The 26,873-nt window shown below is 39.1% G+C and overlaps 1 protein-coding gene across 6 annotated transcripts in view; it reads left to right on the plus strand.

The window, feature by feature from the left end:
• Positions 1 to 26,873, plus strand: part of pds5a (PDS5 cohesin associated factor A) — a 188,017-nt gene that overhangs the window by 103,765 nt on the left and 57,379 nt on the right. For all 6 annotated transcript variants that reach the window (XM_063043272.1, XM_063043277.1, XM_063043275.1 and 3 more), the window contains 6 exons: positions 6,145 to 6,226; positions 6,635 to 6,683; positions 8,827 to 8,966; positions 11,249 to 11,364; positions 15,636 to 15,741; positions 16,097 to 16,257. In XM_063043272.1, the coding sequence (XP_062899342.1) occupies positions 6,145 to 6,226; positions 6,635 to 6,683; positions 8,827 to 8,966; positions 11,249 to 11,364; positions 15,636 to 15,741; positions 16,097 to 16,257 (654 nt within the window). The remainder of the gene's footprint in view (positions 1 to 6,144; positions 6,227 to 6,634; positions 6,684 to 8,826; positions 8,967 to 11,248; positions 11,365 to 15,635; positions 15,742 to 16,096; positions 16,258 to 26,873) is intronic.

Here is a 26,873-nt window from a genome sequence, read left to right on the forward strand (position 1 = left end):
TTAATTTGTTATTTCTTCCGTAGAATTAGTTGAAAAGAGAAAAGCAATCAGTTCTTTAATAAAATTGGCAAAGTTTGAATCCTGAAGCAAAGTGGAATAGAACCTCCATTGTCTAGCACTAAAAATTACGTCAGTGAATTTAATTGAGAGTTTCAGAAGCACATGATGCAATTACTATCTCTGATCATATTCACATGCAATAACAGATGAAGCTAATCAAGAATCAATAAAAAAGTAATCAATTCTCCAGTAACTATGGTATACATGGGAGAAAAATGAGAAGTCTTTCTTATTAAGATGTAAAAGCCTCCAAACAGCTAAGATTCTGGAATCAACTAAAAAGGAGTTAATAAAAATAGGTTTGTTTAGAAATATTTGATTGGGGGCAGACCTATCCATCAAAGGATTCAAGCAACAATTAAAGTCACCCATTATCAACTTATATTCATTTAAATTAGGAAAAGATGCAAATAACAGTGCGCATGCGCCGGTCGTGCATGCAGCCTGTTACAGTTGCTCTGTTTAGACTATGACTAAATGCTTAAAAAATTCAGGATAGTCAGTATTGGTGCATAAATATTAACCAAAACAACTTTTTGATTATAAAGTAAACCAGTAATTAACAAAAATCTACCATTTGGGTCTGAAATTGTTTCATAATGAACAAATGAAAGAAGAGTCTATAAAAATAGAGACTCCTTTTACCTTAGATTGTGAATTAGAATGAAACTGTTGTTCCTTCCAAAACCTAAAAAAAAAACAGATTATCCACCCTCCTCACATGAGTCTCCTGAGCAAAGATAATCTGAGCATTCAGTCTATGAAAGACTTTAAAAATCGTCTTCTGTTTAATGGGATGATTCAAACAATTTGCATTCCATGAAACAAAATTAATAACATTATCCGTTTTACTACAATATGCCAAATGGTATGCAAAGAGTTAATCTTACTGCACAGGAAACCCATGACTCAGGAAGAGGAAAAAGTTTAAAGAATCTACGGTAATTCAAACATATTTGTCCTTTCAGAACATCCCAGTTGGAAAATACTAAACTAAAAGAAATTCCATCCCCCACCTACCAAGCCCGAAAAAACTGGCCAGTAGCCAGCCAATATGCTAACTAATCCCCAATACATTACCCCCAACTCTCAAGAAGTTAGTCAGTCAGTGGGTGCAGTCCTGAATCTGGGGTTGGCGGCTGTGCACCTCCATCATCTTTGATCTTGTGACAGCACCGAGTACAATCTCTCCTCCAGTTTGTTTCGCTGGCCGCCTTGGCACCGCTCCCACCAAACTCGAGCCCAAGGCAGTGTCAGCCTCCAGCCGCGGTCACTTTTTCGAGCTCGGCCCTTCCTTAGGTGGAGGCCTTGGGGAGGTCCAGGCACACGGTGCAGTGCCCAAGTTCATCATGAAGACACAACTCCAAATGGAAGGAATGTAATAAACCACCCACAGGCAAAACATTGAGAGAAATACCAAGAAAAGGACAAAACAAATATTGAAAAAAAAGTCATTGCAAGACATTTTGAAAGGCGAAAGCTTGAAAAATGAAACAAAATACAATCTTATTAATATTTCAAAAAAAATCAGTCGCCAAGTCAAAATGTTAAATGAACAGTTCAAAATACTTGCATAATAAGAGAAAAGAAATCTTAACATAAAAGCATAATAAACATCTATACTCCAAAAAAATACAGGTATAATCGAACCAAGACTGAGAATTCATGAACTTTAAAGGCAAATCTACACATTAGTTTTAAACTAATAAACAACTATATTCAAACATGAGAAAGCAGTAAATTTATTAAACAGTTGAAATCTGGTCAAGATCTTCAAGAAATTGACATGCCTCCATCACTGATTTAAACCATTTACGTGATTTATCTGCCAAAACAACCCTTAAACGCGCAGGATATAACAACGCAGGGTATAATTTCCTTTGGTATTCCGACATCAACTTAAAAACAGACCTCTCTTGTAACAACTCTAGACTAAAATCTTCCAAACGAAATTTGAGATCCCCAAGCTCAATCACTCCTTTCCGACGTGCAGTTCAAATGAAGTGCTCCTTCGTATGCACATAGTGGAATCATAGAACAACGGCTCTGGGTTTTAAATCTTTCGGAGGTTTAACCCTTAACAAGCGATGAGCGTGGTCAAGTACAGAGGGATTAGAAAACACTTCAGTACCTAATACCTCCATTAAAAATTGAGGAAAAATCTTGGTGGGATCACCACTTTCCACCTCCTCACGAAGTCCTATAATCCGTAGATTCTGTCTGCGACTGATTTTCCAGGTCGATCTTGGCTTTATATTGTTCCAGTGTTTGAGTGGTTGAGATTAATTTCTTCTCCAATGGGCTCAATCTGCGGTCTCTGCCTGCCATTTTCATCAAGATCCAAAATTAGTTGTTGCTTTTCATTCTCACGCTTAATTGCTCCAAGTTGATCTTCAATATTATTTAACTTTATCTCAAGATTAGAAAATCTTTTATCAAATTTATCAAGTTTGTCATCCAAAAGCTTGGATATAACTTCCAAAGTCAGTTGTGCCTGCTTAGGCTGTTTTGACTGTTTAGGGTCGCCTCCTCCTCCTCCATTTCCATTGTCAGCTTCCTTGCTCTCGGTTAGTGCCTTTTTCCCCTCTGGTTGTCATTTCCAAGAATTAAAAGTCAAAATTCAAGCATACAAAAATATTGTAAACACTACAATGTGAATACTGAACAGGTGGTAAATAAAGGAAAAAAAGAACGGAGCAAAGTCAAGTGCGACTTACTCCATCTAGTGCTTCAAGAGATTCTTCCTTCACTCTGTACTGAAAAACTTACAAATGCAGTGCTGCCAAGAGTCAACTAATGTTGCCAAAATTGGTTGACCAACTTTGTCCTCTTACGCTAACCCAATAAACCATTGCTATACAGATGTAAAGATACTTCTCCCTTTCCTACTGGTAATGCTGAAATTGGGGATGATTTAATAGCACCACAACATAATCTCTAGATTTGATCTTGAACTTTATCTAGGGGCTTTAAGACCACCTGTGAGGCTGACGCATAAGCAACACATCCATAATTAAAGACACATCTGAATAAAACAATATGCATTTGTTTAAATTATCTCCTACTAACACCCTAATTGTACCCACCTAAGTTCCTGAGCACAGTGTTTTTTTACAGTTCTGTACAATTTTATTCACACCCCACCATTGTCCTCATTCCTCTACCACATTAATAGCTGCCTGCATTTTCCTAACTGTATAATTTATATTCCTGCTACTCTTCCACACTGCACCATAAGCATATATTGATTCAGAAATATCTGAGCCAATATTTAAGTATCATCAACCATGATATTGAAAAGGACTCCCCTATGAGTCCCGTTCTCTATCTCATACTCCTTAGAGAATGTTGTTCCCACCCTAACTTGCATTTTCTTATAACATAAAAAATTCTTGAATCCAATAGCATTCTACCACCTATTCCGTGTTTTCCAATTTAAGCAACAACACTTTTGTCCATAACATAAGCTTTCTCTACATCAAAGAAAACTGCTACCACTGATTCTTTATTAACTTACGCCTTACAACCATCAGATTCCAAATTTAACACAGACTCCCGTTACGAAATCCAGTTTGGTATACAAGTAATTTTCACGAAATAAGAAAGCCTTGTTATAATCATTCATTCTATTACTTTGCATACATGTGAATTTAGCAAAATAGGTCTATAGCTGGAAGGATCTGATCAATCCTTACCAGATCTAAATACAAGGATAACAACCACTAATTTCCAAGTAGCGGGAAGTTGCCCTTCAATCCATATTGTATTAAAGAATTTCAAACCCAACATAAATTTAAAATACAGTAACAGTGTAGAAAAATATCTTTCCCAGGGTAGGTCTATTAATAGCCCTTTTAAGTTCCAAGCAGGAACTAGAACATTTTTCTTCTCATCAACCTGAGGATTTCTTACCAAAACTGTTTTTCTCTAAGACCTCTCTTTACTTAAATTGACCGAACTATGTACACTGACATGTTTTTGCTAATAATTCTGCTTTTTCATGGTCAGTAACTGCAACCTTCCCCCCACCATACAAAACCAGTAATGCACCAAGTTTTCTAAACTCCCCTCATTTTCTGTATCACCCCAAACTTCCCCTACCTAGAATTCTTTGCTAGTGCTATCATAACACATTCTCCAATGCATTTTCTTTGTCTCTCTCACTACTTTTCTACCTATAGCTTGAACTCTTTTATATTGTATGAAAGATGGAGTAATGCTGCCTAACTTTCCTCAAAGCTTTTTTCTGCTCCTTCACAACTCTCTTTACATTCATCCATCCACCAGGGAACAGCTAGCTCTCTTTTCTATCTCCTAGCAATCTCCTATGGTATCATTACTCAACTCGATATCCTCCAAGACCAAATAATCAGTAAATCATACATACATCATCAAATACATCCTAATTCTCTTTTTATATTCCATCTGGGGATATGAGTACCTTTCCTCTGATATACATCTGTTTTACAGATAATGAGAAAATGATCATACCCCACTATTGTAGAATTCCTCATTCCAACAATGCCTACTCCACTTGACTATAACTTCCTTTTTATTGGCTCCTGTTAATTAGTTAATCAACCAGTCAATTATTAACTCTCAATTTGCAAATGTTTCTTTTGTATGTCCTGTTAAGTGTAATTCACTAAAAAGTCCTGAGACCTACCTCTTTTAAACTCGCTCCTCTTGCTCCAAGTCCTGGCTCCTGTTAAGAGAAATGAGATGAGCACTTGGAGCCATGAACTGTAGGGTTATAGACAAATAGGTGGGAAGTGAGAGTATCCATGGTGATACTAATTATAATATGATATAGTCATGACTTAATTATTCCATTCTTTGGCCCCACCTATTTACTGATGACTAAAAGATTGATCTCTTGTTAACTCTTTTATCTATTTCTCATATCCTGGATGGCAAATTCACATTTCTCAACAGTTTAATAGAAATTTTCCAGAATCTAGGGAATTTTGCGATGTTGCCACTACTATATCAACAGCTAACATATTCTGTAGCTGCTGTTTGAAACTCTTAGGATGTAGCCCATAAAGTCCTGGAGACTTGTCAACTTTTAATATTCTTAATTTCACCGGTACTTTCTTTCATTTCTTTATCTCCAATAGATTTTTGGCTCACCATTATTTATTCAGAGTAACTGAAGTTTTCAAATCTAATTGTACAGTTATTGAATATTTCTAAATTAATCACCAGCGTCCTTCTAAACAGATCCAAGTGTGAGCCAACCCACACAGGATCCACTGATAAATGAGCAACGTGTTTAACTCCATTTCTGGTACAGTAAAGATCAAAAAAGCATGATGCTCTATCACTCTGGTTTACTGCCCACCAAATAAAAGTACTCCATGGTACTGAATAGACTTCTCAACAATTTACTTAAGTGTAGAATGGCATATTGATCTCACTTAACATGAACCAGCTGCACAACTATATTTGTGTGCCATATCATATTAAACTAGCTAAATTTATAAACATTTTTATATAATTGCTTGTCAGCTCTAATTTTGACAAGTTATGTATTGCAGATAGGACTATGGATCTATGATATGTTACATTTTGTCAAGAATTACTTCTGAATTTGTTTCAAAATATTTTTACCTTTTATAATAAAAAAATTGCCTCACCTATAGAAATTATTTTTCTTTAATGCTATTTGATAATAAGCTTGTTGAGTATAGAAGTAGAACACTATAGATTTAGGTATACTTTATAATTCCCATATGTAAAAGCCAACTGAATGAGGATTAGATTTCTTGATTGTTTTTTAAATACTGTAATGTCTTAGACTTGCTGTGCTCATCGAAGATGTTCTTGTGCCACGCCTCTGTTCAGAAAAATTAGGGTGCAATTCAAATAGAAAATTTATGTTTAGTGGGTAACATGCTATGAATATATGAGGTAGTGAAATGAAATGACTAGAAGTAGCATCTTAGCAATCCTAATTGTGTATAAAAGTGGAATTTATTTTAAAGTATATAAGATGATAGCCATAAAAGAAATTATATGTAGGAAGAGAAAATTTAACTGAACGTTAGCAATACAGTTTAAAATATAGATTTTTGTCTACAGAGCATTGAATGAAATGTGGAAGTGCCAAAACATGCTACGGAGTCATGTCCGGGAGTTATTAGACCTGCATAAACAAGCTGCAGTAAGTTTCATTAGTATATTAATATTTGGTGATTATGTCAATCAAAAGATGTGCAAAATTAGTTTTAAAGTGTTTCCAATTGTTATATCATTTCTTTAGTTTTTGATATAGGCCCAATCTAAGCTGATGCATCAGGGTAAAACTGCAAGATTGTTGTGCTGCCAGAAGTGCACTATTTCTAATGAACACGATAACTAGTCTCCCTTATCTGAATGAATCATAAGCCATTGTTCAAAAAGAACAAACATCTTTCAAGGTCAATTCCAAATATTGAGATATTTTGAACTTGCACAGTGCTATCGAAAATCGTAACAGTCATATCCCTACCAAAGCAACAAAAATTGGTTCATTTGGAAAAAGATAGGCGCAAGTCTTGTTTTTCTAACCTTCAAATCTTTTATGTTTCAGTCAGAGGCTAACAATAATGCAATGTTTGCCAAACTGATGGCTATAGCAAGTAAGTGTAGTTTTTCTGTTACAATTTTTTTGGAAGTAAAAAGAGCATTTGTTAATATTGTTACTAAAGTTGTTCCTTATAAAAATATTTTTCATTTAATACTATTTACTGTATACATGTATATCTTTGCTGTGTTACTGAGTAGCAGATGTTACTTTTTTGCTAATTAGTAATCATGTTCTCAGTCTGTGCTCCTACTTATGCTGTGTCCCATGATCCTCTCCCTTCTCCAGCCTGGTATCCCTTTTGCCAATCAACTTCCCAGCTCTTAGATCCACCCCTCCCTTCCTGTCTTCTCCTATCATTTCGGATCTCCCCCTCCTCCTCCCACTTTCAAATCTTTTACTATCTCTTCTTTCAGTTAGTCCTGACGAAGGGTCCCAGCCCGAAATGTCGATTGTACCTCTTCCTATAGATGCTGCCTGGCCTGCTCCATTCCACCAGCATTTTGTGTGTGTTGCTTGAATTTCCAGCATCTGTAGATTTCCTTGCATCTACATTGTAGTTTATGATTTGATTTCTCAGTGTTGTACAGTCTTAAACAGTTTATTAATAACTCAGAATGGTGTGATGAACCATGTAGAAAGGGACATGAATTTGAGTTCCTCCACAGAAGTAATTCAAAAATTATATAAGTACAGAAATAAATTAAAAAGGACCATTGATAATGACCATGAAGTTGTACTTTAGGAAAAAGTTACATTTCCATCAAAAATTTTATGCAGTTATTTTTGCCACATCATTTGCATGAGATGCCAATACTAATTTATGATCTGTAAATTATATCCTTGATCTAAATACTGTATATGGCTGGCAGGAATGAATTGCTAGTCATCTTGACATTAGAGGGACCCTTCTGCCTTTTCTGAATGAAATACAACAGAAAATATTGAAGAGATACTCAACCTGCATGATCCTTCCATTACACCAACACATTTGGGCATTGTTAGAACATGTTTCTAGATGCTGTTCTGCATTTCTAGAAAGCTAACTTGCTTGACAGAGAACAAACAGTTGTTTCAACACAGGGACAAAAAGTGCATTTTGTTTGTTCCATTACAAGAATATGCAGAATGCTGTAATTCACTTTGGCTTTTGTACCAGCAGAAATATACTAGTAAAGTTCTTGGGGGAATTCTGCCTTACTGAAGATTCCCCTAGGGTTATGCCTTTTTACCTATAATCTAATTGTTTGGTTTTCCGCCAAAGCAAATATGAAAACTTACAGAATTTGAAATTCATGTTTATTCCCTTGGTGAGCAGCAACATTGTTCTGCTGAACATGAACAAGGTCAACAAGTTTTTGAGATAAACTGCACTCTGGGATGTTCTGGGCATAGCTGTTGCCCATTTGCTCACTGATCATGGCCATTGGCACGAATTGTAGTTAAGTACCAACAGTGAAACTCCACTCCCAAGTAGGATCTGTAGTTAAGCAAAGCTTTCAGCTGCTTTAGTCAGTTGTAATACACCTAGGACAACACTGTTGTACGTGTGGTATATGGAGGAAAATACCTGAAGAATGAAGGTAATGCTTACTCCCTTTTGTCTTGTAGTTGTTTAGTAGTTAACTTAATCCCAACCCACTTCTCTCTCAATCTTGTGAAGGAGACCATGGTTTGTAATCATTTATGTAATTTTGGAAGGAGAACTTAACTTTTCATTTTAAATACAGAAATAATTTCTCTTAACTAGTAGGACTGTGTGCTTTTGTGGCAATTTAATCTTGTTTCTGGCTTTAAAATATTACAAGTTGGGTAAAATAGGGCCCTACAGCAATTATAATATTGTCACCTCTCGTTTGGATTAAAACATACAGTACATGCCAACATGAGGGAACTATTTTGGGGCATTTGATAGGAGTGTGGATGACAGGGGTCATTTGAAATGATAATTAAATGGACGGGCATCTCTGTGACTTACCCAGTTAAGTTTCTTTGGTACTTGGAAAATAATGTGCTTGTGTTAGAACAAGAACGAAGACCAATAAATCTGTTATTAGTCTATTTCATTGAATTTTATGGAGAGAGGAAATCATCAAAATAAATTGATTTTGGAAATATTCAATCAAAAGTTTAAAGCTCTAGCTGCTGTGCATATTAATTATTATATTTAACTTTTAAATCTATTACATTGCAAACAGAAAATTTGCCTGACCCAGGAAAAGCACAGGATTTCATGAAAAAATTTAATCAGGTCCTGGGTGATGATGAGAGGCTACGAGGTCAGTTGGAGCTGTTGATTAGCCCTGCCTGCTCTTGTAAACAAGCAGAAGTCTGTGTGGTAAGGGAATGTTGTTAACTGTTTTGATCTTAATTAAAGAGGCCTGGTTTATTGTGAGATTAAAATTGGAGTGAGAGAAAAAGAGAAAAAAAAGGGATTAATTTTTGTGCCTGACTTGCTAAATGTTAGTTATTAACTGTTCATCATGTAATACTGCTTGTAGTAACTATCGCCATGTCTGCACAAGTTTTAGTTTGTACTTGCCACATTAAATGCATTTCATTGGTCGGGTAAGTGGGGAAATACCACTTTTGCAAATTGATGGTATAGTAGACTGGTCCAATTTGTGCAGTCTTTTTGATCTTTATTTTGTCACTTTTTTGCAGCTCCTCACTTCAAATTGCACTTTCCATTACATATAAGTATCAACACAGCAGATATTCTAAGGGCTATTAATCTATTTGATGTCCTGTTTCTTCCAGTGTGCTTCTTGGCAAAATCTGTTCAGAGGAGGCCAGCTCCCTGCTGATAAGCAGCATAGAAACTTTCTTGCCCTAGGTCCAAGACGTAGCCTTCACAGCTATAAGACCATAAGACGTAGGAGGGGAAATAGACCATTCAGCCCATTGAGAATGCTCTGCCATTCCATCATGTCTGATCCCGGATCCTACACAGCCCCGTACACCTGCTTTCTCACCATATCCTTCAATGCTTTGGCCGATCAGGAAAATATCAACTTCCACCTTAAATATTCCCACAGACTTGGCCTCCACCCCAGCCTGTGGCAGAGCATTCCACAGATTCACTAATCTCTGGCTAAAATAAAATTCCTCCTTGCCTCTGTCTAAAAGGTCGCCCCTCTAGCTCTGGATGTCCCCACCATAGGAAACATCCTCTCCACATCTACCCTATCTAGTCCTTTCAAAGTTTGGTAGGTTTTAATGAGATTCCCCCCCCCCCGCATTCTTCAGCCAATGAGCCCCCTCTCCTAGGATTGCTACCTACAAAAAGTTTCTAGTGTTGATCTTTGGAGATGTTCACAATGTCCAGCATTACTGTATGCTCCCTACTTTAATGGGGTTTCTCCCTGTAAACTGGGGGTTCCCAACTTTATTTTATGCCATAGGTCCTTACCATTAACCAAGGGTCTGTGGACCCCAGGTTGTGAACCCCTGCTGTAATCAGTGGAATAAAGTTTTAGCTTTCTATAATCTTTTTCACTTATGAGTGCCTGGGCTATCAGGCCTGTGAAAATCTGAATACAGTGTTGTCAAGGTGTAAGAAAAATTCTGTACATTGTCAGGCGGTATTCTCCCTCCCCATTGTAAAGAAAGAACAAGGCAAATGCTAATCAAATATGTTTAAAAATAAAACCCCATCTTTTTGCTTTCACCTCAGAAAAGGTATCTGAAGCAATTATAATGTGCGGATGATGTAAAGCAAGGATTTAATGGTCTGAACAGTTCCAGTTCCAGCAGTCCCAGGTCTGTAACACAGATCAGTGATACTAGCATCACTCACAGCTGGAACAGTCCACACGTTGACAGGTAAATGAGTGTTTCACTCATCTGCCTCTCATCCAATAAAAAACTTCAATACTGGAGTTATGGTGATAATTCTACCTAGCTCTCAGAAGTTCCAACCCAATATGCCATTGCTTTTATGATTATTTCGATGTCAGTGGCCCTGCATATTCTCTTACTGCTCCCTTGTTTTTTTCTGTTTACCACTCTGAGCATGGTAATAATAATACTGCAGTGCATCTGCGTTGTGCACATATTAAATTTATTGAAAAGGAAAACAATGGACAATAATCTTTCTCAGATCTATTTCAGGGAACATCTAAAATGTTAAGAAATAAATTTTCTTTTAAGTTTGGATGAAACAGTGGATGAAAACAGGTTCTAATAATTTTTGATTCCACAATTTCTTTCCCATCTCCCTTTAGTATTATTCTGGTCAATGACAATCTGATAACATTTGTTCAGTTTTCGCCAATGATCTAATACATTCTGGTGGGATCTAATTAAAATGTCCAAATGATCTGAATGGTCCAAAGTGACAAACAAATCTTCTTGGGGTAAAAAAAAAATTGTTTTTCATGTGGAATACTGACTTGTTAACATAATTCAATGAAAGAGGACAAGCCATATAAATTGTGTATTAACTTGCATCTTTGGTGATAGAATTCATTCAGTGTTTTGCATCAAATTATTAACAAACTACTGACCTTCATAAAAAAATAAGCAATTTGTGGCTAACCTTTGGGGATTAATTGTCATTTCTGAATCATTGTCTGGGTTGAATGTATGTTAATAATCCCTTTTTCCCCCTTTATCTAGAGAGAAATTACACGTAAATTAGCAAATCCCAAGCAGCCAACTAATCCCTTTCTGGAAATGGTGAAGTTCTTACTAGAAAGGATTGCACCAGTGCACATTGATTCAGAAGCCATAAGGTACATCTTTCAAAATATTTACAATTTGCTGTGTGTAATTTTGATAGTTGCCACTTCAAAAGTAATTTGTTATCCATTAGACTAGGTTTAAGTTCATTCAATCAGTATTTTGAATTAAATTATTTGATTAGTTTTTTACTAGCGTTTATGTGTTACGTAGCGATTGACAATTGAGATTGAATATGCATACTTTGCTCTTTAAGCAAATCAGTATTTTGAATTATTATTTGATTAGTTTGTTACTAGTAATTATGTGTTACGTAGTGATTGACAATTAAGCTTGAATATGCCTACTTTGCTCTTTAAGCAAATCAGTATTTTGAATTAATTTATTTGATTAGTTTGTGTAACACATAAGTGCTAGTAACAGTGATTGACAATTAAGGTTGAATATGCCTACTTTGCTCTTTAAGCAGTGCTGGTTGAGTTTCCATTTATCTTTTTGTCTCATCAACATAAATTGCTGCTATACTACAATTATTTTTTTTTACCTTTTTGTCATTTATTTTACTCATTGTTCCTTTAATTTGCTGTGTTGTCCCTTGATGCCTATTTCTTAGCTTGTAAGAACTCATGATAAATTTGGTAAAGGATACTCAGTGTTTCCAAAGAAACAGCATTTACATTGTTGAGTTGAAATAAACAGTGCAACCTTGTAATTTAAATAATTTTTTTCAGATACAAGATTCAAGACTGTAGCCTCTCACACCTGGCAACTAATTGAAGTATTTTTATGAACAAACAGTTTAAGTTCTGAGGAAATATATTTAAAAATCTCCAAATGTATATTTCCACATCTCACTGAGATATCTATATTTAAGATTTGGATGCAAATGTAGTTGTCATGGTTAGTAAGTTTGCAGATAACACCAAAATTGAATGAAGTTGCTATCACTAGAGAGAAGGTTGCTTGGGAACTGAAAGATCTGAAGGTAGATAAGTCACCTGGACCGGATGGGCAATACCCCAGGGTTCTGAAAGAGATGGCTAAAGAGGTTGTGGAGGCATTGGTAATTGTCTCTCCAGAATCAGTAAATTCTGGCATGGTTTCAGAGGACTCCAAAATTGCAAATATCACCCCACTCTTCAAAAAGGGAGAGAAGCAGAAGAGAGGAAATTAAAGACCAGCTAGTCTGGTCTCAGAGTAACATGATAAAAATAGGCTATAGTCAGCATGGTTTCCTCAAGGGAAAAACTTGCCTGACAAATCTGTTGGAATTCTTTGAAGAAATAACAGGCAGGATCAACATAGGGGAATCGAGGGATGTTATGTACTTGGATTTGCAGAAGGCCTTTGACAAGATGCCATACATGAGGTTGCTTAACAAGTTAAGAGCCTACGGTATTACAGAAAAGCTTCTAGCAAGGATAGAGCATTGGCAGATTGGCAGGAGGCAAAGGGTAGGAATAAGGGAATCCTTTTCTAGTTGCCTGCCAGAGATTAGTGGTGTTCTGCAGGGGTTTGTGTCGGGATCGTTTCTTCTTATGTTATATATCAATGATTTGGTCGACAGAATTAATGGCTTTGTGGCAGAGTTTGCGGATGATACGAAGATAGGTGGAAAGGCAGGTAGCGTTGAGGAAGTTGAGAGGCTACAGAAGAACTTGGACTGATTAGTAGAATGGGCGAAGCATTGGCAGAGGGAATACAGTATCAGGAAGTGTATGATCATGCACTCTGGTACAAGAAGTAAAAGCATAGACTATTTTCTAAATGGAGAGAAAATTTAAAAATCTAGGTGCAAAGGGACTTGGGATTTCTTAAAGGTTAAAATGTGAAAGATACACAAGGTTGTTATCAGTACTGGAGAGCTTGAGTTATAAAGAGAAACTAGATAGGCTAGGACTATATTCCTTGGAGCACAGGAGAATGAAGTGATCTTAACATGTTATATAAAATCATTAGGGGCACAGATAAGGTGAATATTCACTCCAGGGTAGAGGGAGTCTAAAGACACCTTTGTAGCCAGCTTTTTTTACACCGAGCATCGTAAGTACATAGAGTGTGTTGCCAGGACTATGTTCCTTGGAGCACAGGAGAATGAAGTGTTCTTAACATGTTATATAAAATCATTAGGGGCACAGATAAGGTGAATATTCATTCCAGGGTAGAGGGAGTCTAAAGACACCTTTGTGGCCAGCTTTTTTTTACACCGAGCATCGTAGGTACATAGAATGTGTTGCCAGAAGAAGTGGTAAAGATGGGGAAAAATAACAATATTTAGAAGACATTTGGGCGGGTATATAGATGAGAAGGGTGGGATATGAGTCAATTGCTGCAAATACCATTAGCTCAGGTAATCAGCTTCCTTGGCATTGATGAGTTGGGTCAAAAGGGCCTGTGTCTGTGCTTTATTACTCATCATTGTATATTCCGATCCAGCATCATGTAACTGAGTTGTATGTATGAAGTGCAATAACATTATACTGTTTATGTCTGTGAAGGTTCTCAGTCATCTAGGTCATTGTCTATCAAGCAGTAGTAAGTCAAGGCAACGCGACTTGCCGTTTTGTATAGACATGTCGCCAAGGCTTCTTCAGTTCTAATCCATAGTGGGTAGTTTTCCAGTTTATAAACTGTGAGTTGTTTCAAGGTATAACAATCACATGAGGGTCATTAAGAGTGGTAGAAGTAATGAGAGGGTCATTAGTCTTACCTTTCCATGAATGGAGGTGTGAACTGTTGTAGAGAAGGCAGGGTAAAGATGTTAAGACTACAATAACATCAAATGCACATGAGAAGATGTTGAGAACAATAGACTGGCCTTTTTAGACTGTGCGGTAGTTATCAAAGAAAATGGACATCTAGGTATTGAAGTTTACAGGAAACCAACCCACACAGATCAGTACCTACAGTTTGACTCTCATCACCCATTAGAACATAAGTTGGGAGTTACCAGAACACTACATCAACGTGCTGAGAATGTGCCCACCAACATTACAGCTAAAGACGAGGAGCACAGCTATCTGAGAGAAGCCTTGAAAGCTTGATAACTGACTGGGCCTTCATCAAGACAGCAACAAAAAAAAGCCAGCAGGGACATCAGCCTAATAGACAGAGGTAAGGAGCAAAGCAGACGGAAAAACATCCCGTACGTAGCTGGAGTTTCAGAAAAACTCAGAAGGATTTTCAACAAACACCAAGTCCCTGTGTTTTTCAAACCTACGAAAACGTTCAGACAGAAACTCATCCACCCCAAGGATCCTACACCCAAACATAAACAGAGCAATAATGTATATGCTATCCAGTGCAATAAGAACTGCACAGATCTGTATATCAACAAGACAAAACAACCTTTCACAACATATGGTCCAACATAGGAGGGCTAACACCACAGGTCAAGATTCGGCTGTATATCTACACCTAACGGACAAGGGGCACTCCTTTGATGATAACAATGTGCATATTTTGGACAGAGAGGACAGGTGGTTTGAAAGCAGATTTAAAGAAGCCTTCTTTGTCAAACTGGAAAACCCATCCCTGAATAGAGGGATATGACACTACCTATCAGTTACTTACAATGTAGTCCTAATATCTTTACCCTGGCATCTCCACAACAGTTCACACCGCCATTCATACAGAAATAAATGATCCTCTCATTACCTTTACCACTCTTAATGACCTTCATGTGTCTTCTATATATTAAAACAACTCCGAGTTCATAAGCTGCAAAACTACCCATCATGGATTGAACTGAAGAAGCCTCTCGAATGAGTGGCAAAACGTCTTCTAGACAGCGCAGCAAGTTAAGTTGCCTTGATTTACTACTGCTTGTTATTTTGTTTACTTTTTAACTTGTGTCGTAAATGTACTTTATGCTAAATGTAAACCTTCTGAAATATATTTCATTATTTGTTAATTTTTTTGTAGTAATATTGCTTTGTGTGTGAGTTATATATGTTGTGTACCTTGGTCTATTCTGGAAATGAATACCAATGAGTTGATCCACTTGACTAGAAACAGGAGTGCGTGGGCCATGGCAGTCAAAGCTCAAACTAGGCATGGCACCTGATGATGATGATGACCTTGGTTTGTAGGAACGTTGTTTTGTTTGGCAGTATACATGTATAGTTGAATGACAATAAATTTGAACTTAAACAAATATATTTAAATTAAAATCTTGACAAATTCTGGTTAAATAAGCTCTCTTTTGAGTTCAAAGTTCAAAAATAATTATCTTTTTTATGGAAGTAGTGGTGGCTGGGTGCCAGTCTATTTGTATTTATTCAATAACCTTAATTGTTACATCATAAAGTATTTGCATTTTCAGCTCCTTAGTGAAGTTAATGAACAAATCCATTGAAGGGACGGCGGATGATGAAGAAGAGGGTGTTTCACCCGATTCTGCCATCAGGGCAGGCTTGGAACTACTTAAGGTATTCACCTCTCAAATATACAGAAATTAAGCTTTTAATTTGATACCAGTTTAAATTTCATGCTATGAATCCTATTGTTTGTCTTTATTTAGAAACTTCCTAGAAATGTAAACATTTTTCTTGTTATGTAAATTTCAAACTGACCGTGTTTCATTTTATAACCTGATTCCTTTCTTTTCATGAAGCTTTCGACATTATTCTACAATTGCAAATTGGCTACTAGAATTAATATTAATTCCTATTCTGCAGCGTTACTTTAGAAATGCATTTTATTTTAAAAAGTGAATATTGTACCAAAGAATAAAAAGATAATTGCAAGCTATTTCTTTATATTCACCTAATTACTGTCTTGCAGGTTTTATCATTCACACACCCTACCTCCTTCCACTCTTCAGAGACCTATGAATCGCTCTTGCAGTGTCTAAAAATGGAAGATGATAAAGTTGCTGAAGCTGCTATTCAAATCTTCAGAAACACTGGGCACAAAATTGAGACAGACCTTGTACAGATACGCTCGTAAGTTCACATTCTTAATAAAAATGTCTTGGGTGAGTAAAGGATTACATAATAAGCAAAACTCTCTTCTGTGTTGTCAGGTTGCGGAAAGTGCAGTCTTAGAGCAATTATTACATAAGGGTCTGATGACACCACATCTGAAGTATTTTGTTTTCCTAGCTCAGAAATGATATGCATGTAATAGAATGTAGAGAGGGTTCATCAGTTGCAGGTTTATTTTTGTCTTTGTAGACAGTGCAGGAAATTAAGACCAATCGTGTGGCTCTTTCTACTATCGTTTGTAGATGATATGGGCACATTAGACCGAATTGGCATATTCTGCAGAGTATCAATCTCTGATTTTAGGTTATACTGAACTACTTACTTGTTTTTATCAGATTAACATCCATAATTGCTGAAAAATACATTTTCAATTCAAACTTTACATTTCAGGCACTTAAAGTACACAGAATTTTTCCTATTTGGTCATTTTTATTTCAAGCTCTGTTGTTTAGTTGCACTGGGTTTCAGTATATGGAAATTTAACGATGGTACTCCATTTGTGTTGCAACTTAGATTATTCCTCTTTAAATTCCTTAAGGTAGATTCATATCTACCTATGGTCTTGTCATTGCTATTTGGCAGTTTGAGTATAAATGTTGCAGCTTGCATTCTCACTGCACAAGAATAGATTTATAATAGTACAGGTTTTAAGGCAGCTATTAAGTGTGAATATCACCTACAAGCCTGGCAATAAATTGTTCATGCTTTATTGCCTTTAAGATAATTACAGTGCCTACAAAAAGTATTCACCCCCCCCCCGGAAGTTTTCATGTTTTATTGTTTTACAACATTGACTCACAGTGGATTTAATTTGGCTTTTTTAACATGGATCAACAGAAAAAGACTCTTGTGTCAAAGTGAAAGCAGATCTCTGCAAAGTGATCGGAGTTAATTACAAATATAAAACACAAAATAATTGATGGCATAAGTATTCATCCCCTTCAAGTCAGTATTTGGTAGGTGCGCCTTTGGCAGCAATTACAGCCTTGAGTCTGTGTGGATAAGTCTCTATCAGCTTTGCACATCTGGACACTGCATTTTTCCCTATTCTTCTTTACAAAACTGCTCAAGCTCTGTCAGATTGCAAAGGATCAGGAGCGAACAGCCCTTTTCAAGTCCAGCCACAAATTCTCAATTAGATTGAGGTCTGACTTGGCCACTCCAGAATATTAACTGTTTTTAAGCCATTCTGTATAGCTTTGGCTTTATGCTTGGGGTCATTGTCTTGCTGGAAAATGAATCTACTGAGTTACAGTTCTCTTGCAGACTCAGTCAGGTTCTCCTCCAGGATTTCCTTGTATTTTGCTGAGTTCATTTTGCCTTCTACCTTCACAAGCCTTCCAGGACCTGCTGCAGTGAAGCATCCCCACAGCATGATGCAGCCACCACCATGCTTTATGGTAGCGGTGGTGTGTTTTTGATTATGTGCGGTGGTGTTTGGTTTAAACCAAACATTGCATTTAGTCTGATGGGCAAAATATGTAATTTTGGTTTCATCAGACCATAGAACCTTTTTCCAGCTGACTTCAGAATCTCCCGTATGCCTTCTGGCATACTCTAGCCAAGATTTCCATAGACACCATAGAAAAACTACAGCACAGAAACAGGCCTTTTGGCCCTTCTTGGCTGTTCCGAACCATTTTCTGCTTAGTTCCACTGACCTGCACACGGACCATATCCCTCCATACACCTCCCATCCATGTATCTGTCCAATTTATTCTTAAATGTTAAAAAAGAACCTGCATTTACCACCTCGTCTGGCAGCTCATTCCATACTCCCACCACTCTCTGTGTGAAGAAGCCCCCCCAATGTTCCCTTTAAACTTTCCCCCCTCACCCTTAACCCATGTCCTCTGGTTTTTTTCTCCCCTTGCCTCAGTGGAAAAAGCCTGCTTGCATTCACTCTATCTATACCCATCATAATTTTATATACCTCTATCAAATCTCCCCTCATTCTTCTATGCTCCAGGGAATAAAGTCCTAACCTATTCAACCTTTCTCTGTAACTGAGTTTCTCAAGTCCCGGCAACATCCTTGTAAACCTTCTCTGCACTCCTTCAACCTTATTTATATCCTTCCTGTAATTTGGTGACCAAAACTGAACACAATACTCCAGATTCGGCCTCACCAGTGCCTTATACAATCTCATCATAACATTCCAGCTCTTATACTCAATCCTTTGATTAATAAAGGCCAATGTACCAAAAGCTCGCTTTACGACCCTATCTACCTGTGACGCCACTTTTAGGGAATTTTGTATCTGTATTCCCAGATCCCTCTGTTCTACTGCACTCCTCAGTGCCTTACCATTTACCCTGTATGTTCTACCTTGGTTTGTCCTTCCAACGTGCAATACCTCACACTTGTCTGTATTAAACTCCATTTGCCATTTTTCAGCCCATTTTTCCAGCTGGTCCAAGTCCCTCTGCAGGCTCTGAAAACCTCCCTCACTGTCTACGACACCTCCAATCTTTGTATCATCAGCAAATTTGCTGATCCAATTTACCACATTATCATCCAGATCATTGATATAGATGATAAATAACAATGGACCCAGCACTGATCCTTGTGGGACACCACTAGTCACAGGCCTCCACTCGGAGAAGCAATTCTCTACTACCACTCTTTGGCTTCTACCATTGAGCCAATGTCTAATCCAATTTACCATCTCTCCATGTATACCTAGCGACTGAATTTTCCTAACTAACCTTCCATGCGGGACCTTGTCAAAGGCCTTACTGAAGTCCATGTAGACAATATCCGCTGCCTTCCCTTCATCTACTTTCCTGGTAACCTCGTCGAAAAACTCTAATAGATCGGTCGACTGGCAAAGCTCCCAGGCAACAGTTGTATAAGCAGTCCCTCCCGTCTCAGCCACTGAAGCTTGTAACTCCTCCAGAGTTGTCATAGGTCTCTTGTTCTATATTTGTAATTAATTTAGATCACTTTGTAGAGACCTATTTTCATTTTGACACAAAAAAAGAGTCTTTTTCTGTTGATCAGTGTCAAAAAGTAGCCAAATTAAATCCACTGTGATTCAATATTGTAAAACAATAAAACATGTAAACTTCCAAGGGGGATGAATACTTTTGATAGGCATTGTATGATGGGCTACTATTTTGAAGTGTTGCAACCTTTGTGGTGAAGATATTCCACAGTTATCCAGGCAAGGTATGTACCAAAGTCCCCAAGGGTTGGGACTGCCTCCTCTCTGATTGGACCCCACTGTGTCAACAATAATGGTGAATCTGATCTTTTGGTGAAATAGCAATTACTCAGGAATCTAATGGATGTGTCTTGAGATATCATTTGAAAGATATAATTTATTGAATATGATTGTCTGGTAGGTATTAAATTAGTTTGTGGAATAGATCTTCCAATGTACAGTAGATACCATTCCCTAGATGTTCGAGATGAACTGAGAGGTTTATAGAGAAAGGATATGTTGTTTTGTCTGAATCCATTAACTAGGTCGATAGCAAATGGTTGTTCAGCTTTAGAAAACTGAATGATCAGCTGTGCCATGGGAAAGAGCAGTTCAAAGTTCAAAGGATATTACGTATTATCAAAGTATGTATACATTATACAACCTTGAGATTCCGTGCCCCACAGGTAGCCACAAAACAAAGAAATCCAAAATAACCCATTTTTTAAAAAAATGATCGACAAACACCTGATGTGCAGAGAGAGAAAAAAACAAATCGTGCAAGTAATAAAAGTAAGCAAGTATCATTCAGAACAAAAATAAATATGAAGCCTAGAGCAGCTAGAGCAGGTCTCGGCCTCAGTTCAGCACAGAACCGAGTAAACCCTGTGGAGCAGCGAGGAGAAGTGGCTTGACCATTGCCTCTTGTCCTGACACCCTACCTTTTCAATGCATCTAGCCAGGTGTTTAAATCATCCAAACTTCAGGTCATTCCTTGTACCAGGACTCAAACCCTGTCGCATTGATACATTCTGGGCCTGGACCTCACCGCCCATACCCAACCTTTCCAAATTGGCCTGGCGCTTAGAATGATCAAACTTCGCTCTCGGTATAGGGGTTTGGGCCTCACACCTGCTCTCCACTGCTCCGTTCGCCCCGACTTTGGCACAAACACGAACACAAAGACCCTAATGGGAGTTATCTACAGGCCCCCAAACAGTGGTCTGGATGTAGGGTGTAAGTTGAATCAAGAGTTAAAATTGGCATGTCACAAACGTAATGCTACAGTTGTTATGGGGGACTTCAACATGCAGGTAGACTGGAGGAATCAGGTTGGTGCTGGACCCCAAGAAAGGGAGTTTGTGGAGTCCCTCCAAGATGGATTCTTAGAACAGCTTGTACTGGAGCCTACCAGAGAGAATGCAATTCTAGATTTAGTGTTGTGCAATGAACCGGATTTGATCAGGGACCTCGAGGTAAAGGAGCCATTAGGAGGTAGTGACCATAATATGATAAGTTTTAATCTACAATTTGAGAGGGAGAAGGGAAACTCGGAAGTGTCAGATTACAGTTGAACAAAGGGAACTATGGTGCTATGCGGGAGGAGCTGGCCAAAGTTCAATGGAACAATACCCTAGCAGGGATGACAGTGGAGCAGCAATGGCAAGTGTTTCTGGGAATAATGTGGAAGGTGCAGGATCAGTTCAATAGACAATAGACAATAGGTGCAGGAGTAGGCCATTCGGCCCTTCGAGCCAGCACCGCCATTCACTGTGATCATGGCTGATCATCCACAATCAGTATCCAGTTCCTGTCTTATTCCCATAACCTTTGATTCTGCTATCTTTAAGAGCTCTATCCATCTCTTTCTTGAAAGCATCCAGAGACTTGGTCTCCACAGCCTTCTGGGGCAGAGCATTCCATATATCCACCACTCTCTGGGTGAAAAAGTTTTTCCTCAACTCCGTTCTAAATGGCCTACCCCTTATTCTTAAACTGTGGCCTCTGGTTCTGGACTCACCCATCAGCAGGAACATGCTTCCTGACTCCAGCGTGTCTAATCCCTTAATAATCTTGTATGTATCTTATTGTGGTTGTTGTGTACGTCCCTCCCTCTGCCAACCCGACGTCGGCATGTAACATCATTTACACCGTCATAGCCAGATTACAAACCCAGCACCCGAGTGCCCTCATTACCATCTCGGGTGACTTCAACCAGGTTACCATGGCTAGAACACTGCCCAACTTCACGCAGTATGTGAGCTGTACAACCAGAGGGGAGAGGACTCTGGATTTGATGTATGCTAACGTTAAGGATGCATATAGCTCCTCTCCCCTCCCCCCACTGGGAAGGTCAGATCACAACCTGGTGCATCTAAAACCCTGCTACGTGCCTCTGGTGAAGAGTAAACCTGCAACCTCGAGGACAGTGAGAAAATGGTTGAAGGAGACTTATGAGGTGCTCCAGGGTTGTTTTGAGGTGACAGACTGGCAGGCACTCTGTGAGCCACATGGAGAGGATATTGATGGGCTCACAGAGTGCATTACTGATTACATCAACTTCTGTGTGGACTGCAATGTTCTGACAAGAACTGTCCTTTGTTATTCAAATAACAAGCCATGGGTGACAAAGGACATTAAGGACGTCCTGAACGCTAAAAAGAGGGCATTTAGAGATGGAAATAGGGAGGAGCTGAGGGCAATACAAAGGGACCGGAAAGCCAGAATCAGGGAGGCTAAAGACAGGTACAGGAGGAAGCTTGAGTGGAAACTCCAACAGAACAACATGAGAGAGGTCTGGAGGGCGATGAGGACCATCACTGGGTTCCGGCAAACTAGCAACAGAGGAGCTGGAGGCAGTGTGGACAGGGCCAATGAACTTAACCTGTTCTTTAACAGAATTGACATTGTGATCCCTGCACATCCCCCACATGAGCCATCTGTTGTCGGCCCCCAACCAACACATATTCCACTCTCCCCTCCTACCCCTCCTCACAGTCCCCCACCCTGCTCTCATGACTATACCCCTTCCCCACCCTGCTCTCATGACTATACCCCTTCCCGACATGAAACCACCACGGTGGGCTTCACAGCTGAACAGGTGAGAAGACAGCGAAACGTCTCAACCCAAGCAAGGCTGCAGGACCGGATGGTGTCAGTACCAGGGTGCTCAAAGCTTGTGCCCCTCAACTATGTGGAGTGCTTCGCCATGTATTCAACCTGAGCCTGAGGCTCCGGAGGGCTCCTGTACTGTGGAAGATGTCCTGCCTCGACCCTGTGCCGAAGACGCCGCGCCCCAGCGTTCCAAAGAGGGAAAAAGATCCTAAGGGGAGTAAGGGGAGGCCGTGGCTGACAAGGGAAGTAATGGACAGTATAAAAATAAAAGACAAGAAGTATAACATAGCAAAGATGAGTGGGAAGCCAGAGGATTGGGAAACTTTTAAAGAGCAACAGAAGGTAACTAAAAAGGCAAAAATGAGGTAGGAAGGTAAACTAGCCAAAAATATAAAGGCGGATAGTAGAAGGTTCTTTAGGTATGTGAAAAGGAAAAAAAATAGTTAAGACCAAAATTGGGCCCTTGAAGACAGAAGCGGGTGAATTTATTATGGGGAACAAGGGAATGGCAGACGAGTTGAACAGGTACTTTGGATCTGTCTTCACTAGGGAAGACACAAACAATCTCCAGGATGTAATAGCGGCCAAAAGACCTAGGGTAATGGATGAATTGAAGGAAATTTATATTAGGCAGGAAATGGTGTTGGATAGGCTGCTGGGTCTGAAGGCTGATAAGTCCCCGGGACCTGATGGTCTGCATCCCAGGGTACTTAAGGAGGTGGCTTTAGAAATTGTGGACGCATTGGTAATCATTTTCCAATGCTCTATAGATTCAGGATCAGTTCCTGTGGATTAGAGGGTGGCTAATGTTGTCCCTCTCTTCAAGAAGGGAGGAAGAGAGAAAATAGGGAATTAATAGACCGGTTAGCCTGACGTCGGTGGTTTGAAGGATGCTGGAGTCAACTGTAAGAGATGAAATTACGACACATCTGGATAGTAGTAACAGGATTGGTCGAGTCAGCATGGATTTACGAAGGGGAAATCGTGCTTGACTAATCTTCTGGAATGTTTTGAGGATGTAACTATGAAAATGGACAAGGGAGAGCCAGTGGATGTAGTGTACCTGGACTTTCAGAAAGCCTTTGATAAAGTCCCACATAGAAGATTAGTGGGTAAAATTAGGGCACATGGTATTGGGGGCAGAGTACTGACATGGATTGAAAATTGGCTGGCTGACAGAAAACAAAGAGTAGCGATTAACGGGTCCCTTTCGGAATGGCAGGCGGTGACCAGTGGGGTACCGCAGCTGTTTACAATATATATTACTGATTTAGATGAGGGAATTAGAAAGTAACATTGGCAAATTTGCTGATGACACAAAGCTGGGAGGCAGTGTGAAATGTGAGGAGGATGTTATGAGAATGCAGGGTGACGTGGACAAGCTGAGTGAGTGGGCAGATGCATGGCAGATGCAGTTTAATGTGGATAAATGTGAGGTTATCCACTTTGGTGGTAAGAACGGGAAGGCAGATTATTATCTAAATGGAGTCGGGGAAGCACAACGAGATCTAGGTGTTCTTGTACGTCAGTCACTGAAAGCAAGCATGCAAGTACAGGAGGCAGTGAAGAAAGCTAATGGCATGCTGGCCTTCATAACAAGAGGAATTGAGTATAAGAGCAAAGAGGTCCTTCTGCAGCTGTACAGGGCCCTGGTGAGACCACACCTGGAGTACCGTGTGCAGTTTTGGTCTCCAAATTTGAAGAAGGACATTCTTGCTATTGAGGGAGTGCAGCGTAGGTTCACAAGGTTAATTCCCAGGATGGCAGGACTGTCATATGTCGAGAGATTGGAGCGACTAGGCTTGTGTACTCTGGAATTTAGAAGGGTGAGAGGGGCTCTTATTGAAACATATAAGATTATTAAGGGATTGGACGCGCTGGAGCCAGGAAGCATGTTCCAGCTGATTGGTGAGTCCAAGGGCCGAATGGCCTACTCCTGCACCTATTGTCTATTTGTCTATTGTAACTTTGCCTAGCACCTGCATACTTAGATCTTCGACTCAGCCTTTCACTTTCACTTTCCATTGTTTTTGGTAATCGTTTACCATACATTTTATAAGAAAGGGTGTTATTAATAGAGTATTTAGTTGTATTCTTTATTTTGTTTGCCGCCAGTAAGTAATCACTGGTCTTCACCAGTGCCATCTTAGACCAGAATATAAATTCAGGATATGAAGACTAAAGAGACTGCAGATGATGGAATCTGAAACTTCACATAAAATGCTACCTGATGCCCTGAGTTCCTCCACCATTTTGCTATTCTGGACATAACCTGGATATATTCTGGATATGTCACACATATCCAGACCAAGCAAGGTGGAAAATTTTCACACAAGAAGAATGTTAATGAAGCATATGGGGAAGAGACAAAGTGAATGGGTAAGGATGTGGTTGATGGAATAGAATATGGAAAAATGAATAGTCATCCATTAGGATAAAAAATTAGAAAGAAGAGATGAAATGTAAACAGGAGATTCTGCAGATGCTACAAATCCAGAATGGAAAAGCAATGCTAGAGAACCTCAGCAAGCCAGGCAGCATCTATGAAAATAAATAAACCGTCGACGTTTTGAGCTGAGACCCTTCATCAGGACTGGGAAAAAAGGGGAAGACACCAGAATAAAATGACCATAACACCATAAGTTATAGGAGCTGAATTAGGCCATTTAGCTCATTGAGTCTGCTCCACCATTTGATCATGGCTGATCTACTTCTCTCTCAACGCTAATCTCCTGCCTTCACCACATATTGCTTCATGCCCTGACTAATCAAGAATCTCTCAACCTCTACCTTAAATATACTCAATGCCTTGAGTTCCATAGCTGCTTTGTGCCAACAAATTTCACAGATTCATCACTGTCTGGCTAAAGAAATTTCTCATTTCTGTTCTGGATGGATGTCCCTCTATTCTGAAGCTGTGTCCTCTGGTCTTAGATTCTCCCACCATAGGAAACATCCACTCTATGGAGGCCTTTCAACATTTGATAGGTTTCCATGAGATCCCTCATCATTCTTCTGAATTCCAGTGAGTACAGGCTCAGTGCCATCAAGCACTTCTATCTGACAAGCCTTTAATTCTAGAATCATTTTCATAAACTTTCTTTGAACCCCCTCCAATCTCAGCATATCCTTTCTTAGATAAGGTGCCCAAAACTGCTCGCAATACTCCATGAGGCCTCACCAGTGCTTTATAAAGCCTCAACATTACATCCCAAAAGGTGGGGGGAGGACAAGGTAGAAGGTGATAGGTGTTGCCAGGTGGCTAGAGAAGAAGGAATCTGATAGAGGAGAATGGACCATGGGAGAAAGAGAAGAAGGAGGGGCATCAGGGAGGTGATAGGCAGCAGAGAAGAGGTAAGAGGCCAGAGTAGGGAATATAGAATGAGTGAAGGGCGGGTGTAAGAAAATAAGAGGGGGAAAACAATTACAGTAAGGAAAAATCAATGTTCATGCCATCATGTCTGAGGCTACCTAGACAGAATATGATGTGTTGCTGCTCCACCCTGAGAGTGGCCTTATCATGCCAGAAGAGGAGGCCATGGACTGACATGTCGGAACAGGAATGGAGATAAGAATTAAAATGGTTGGCCACTGGGAAATTACACTTTTGGCAGATGCAGCAGAGGTGCTCGACAAAGTAGTCTCCCAATTTATGTAGGGTCTCACCAATGTAGAGGAGACCGCATCGGGAGCACCCGATATATTAGACTAGTGGTCACCAACCTTTTTAAGCCCAAGATGCCCTAGCTCGACCTCAGTGAAAGGCAAGATCTACCTACTAAATCGTTTAGAGAAAAAACAGCTCAGATTGTACTTCCAATTTGAGGCCTTTTATTTGGGCAAATTGTATTTGAATTACACAAAATACTTTGTCAAACTTTCAAATTAATTCAAACAAGAAAACACTGTAACTAGCATATCAAACAGGCCATAGCTGTCTTTCTTTAAGAATATTACAATACTTCACACCTTTCATTCTAAGTTTCATTATTTAATTTTATTTCAACATGAGAAATAAATAAATAAAAATTGACTGTTGCAGTGCAGTGTTGCAGACTGGGGCTGAATACTTTCTGCTAGTTCCCAGAAATTTGGCTCATAATTACAGATAGCCAGTCTGAGACAGTCTGTGAGATGTAGGGTTGCCAACTGTCCCGTATTTCCCCGCTAAGGTAGAGCGTTCCTATGAAACCTTTCGTGCCGAAATGCTTTACGCCGAAGAAGCAATTACCATTAATTTGTATGGAAAAAATTTTTGAGTGTTCCCAGACCCAAAAAAACCTACCAAATCATACCAAGTAACACATAAAACCTAAAATAACACTAACATATAGTAAAAGCAGGAATGATATGATATATAAACAGCCTATATAAAGTAGAAATAATGAAAATTAAGCCAAAACCGATTGGTGGGGTAAAGAAAAGAAATCGGCACGTGCGCGCATGTGCACACAAGTACCTGCGCAAGGCTTCATGGTCATGGTAGTCTTTTTCGGGGTAAACACAGATGTCCCGGGATTTGACTGCTACTTTT

Source organism: Mobula hypostoma, chromosome 3 (assembly GCF_963921235.1).
Source record: "Mobula hypostoma chromosome 3, sMobHyp1.1, whole genome shotgun sequence".
NCBI lineage: Eukaryota > Metazoa > Chordata > Chondrichthyes > Myliobatiformes > Myliobatidae > Mobula > Mobula hypostoma.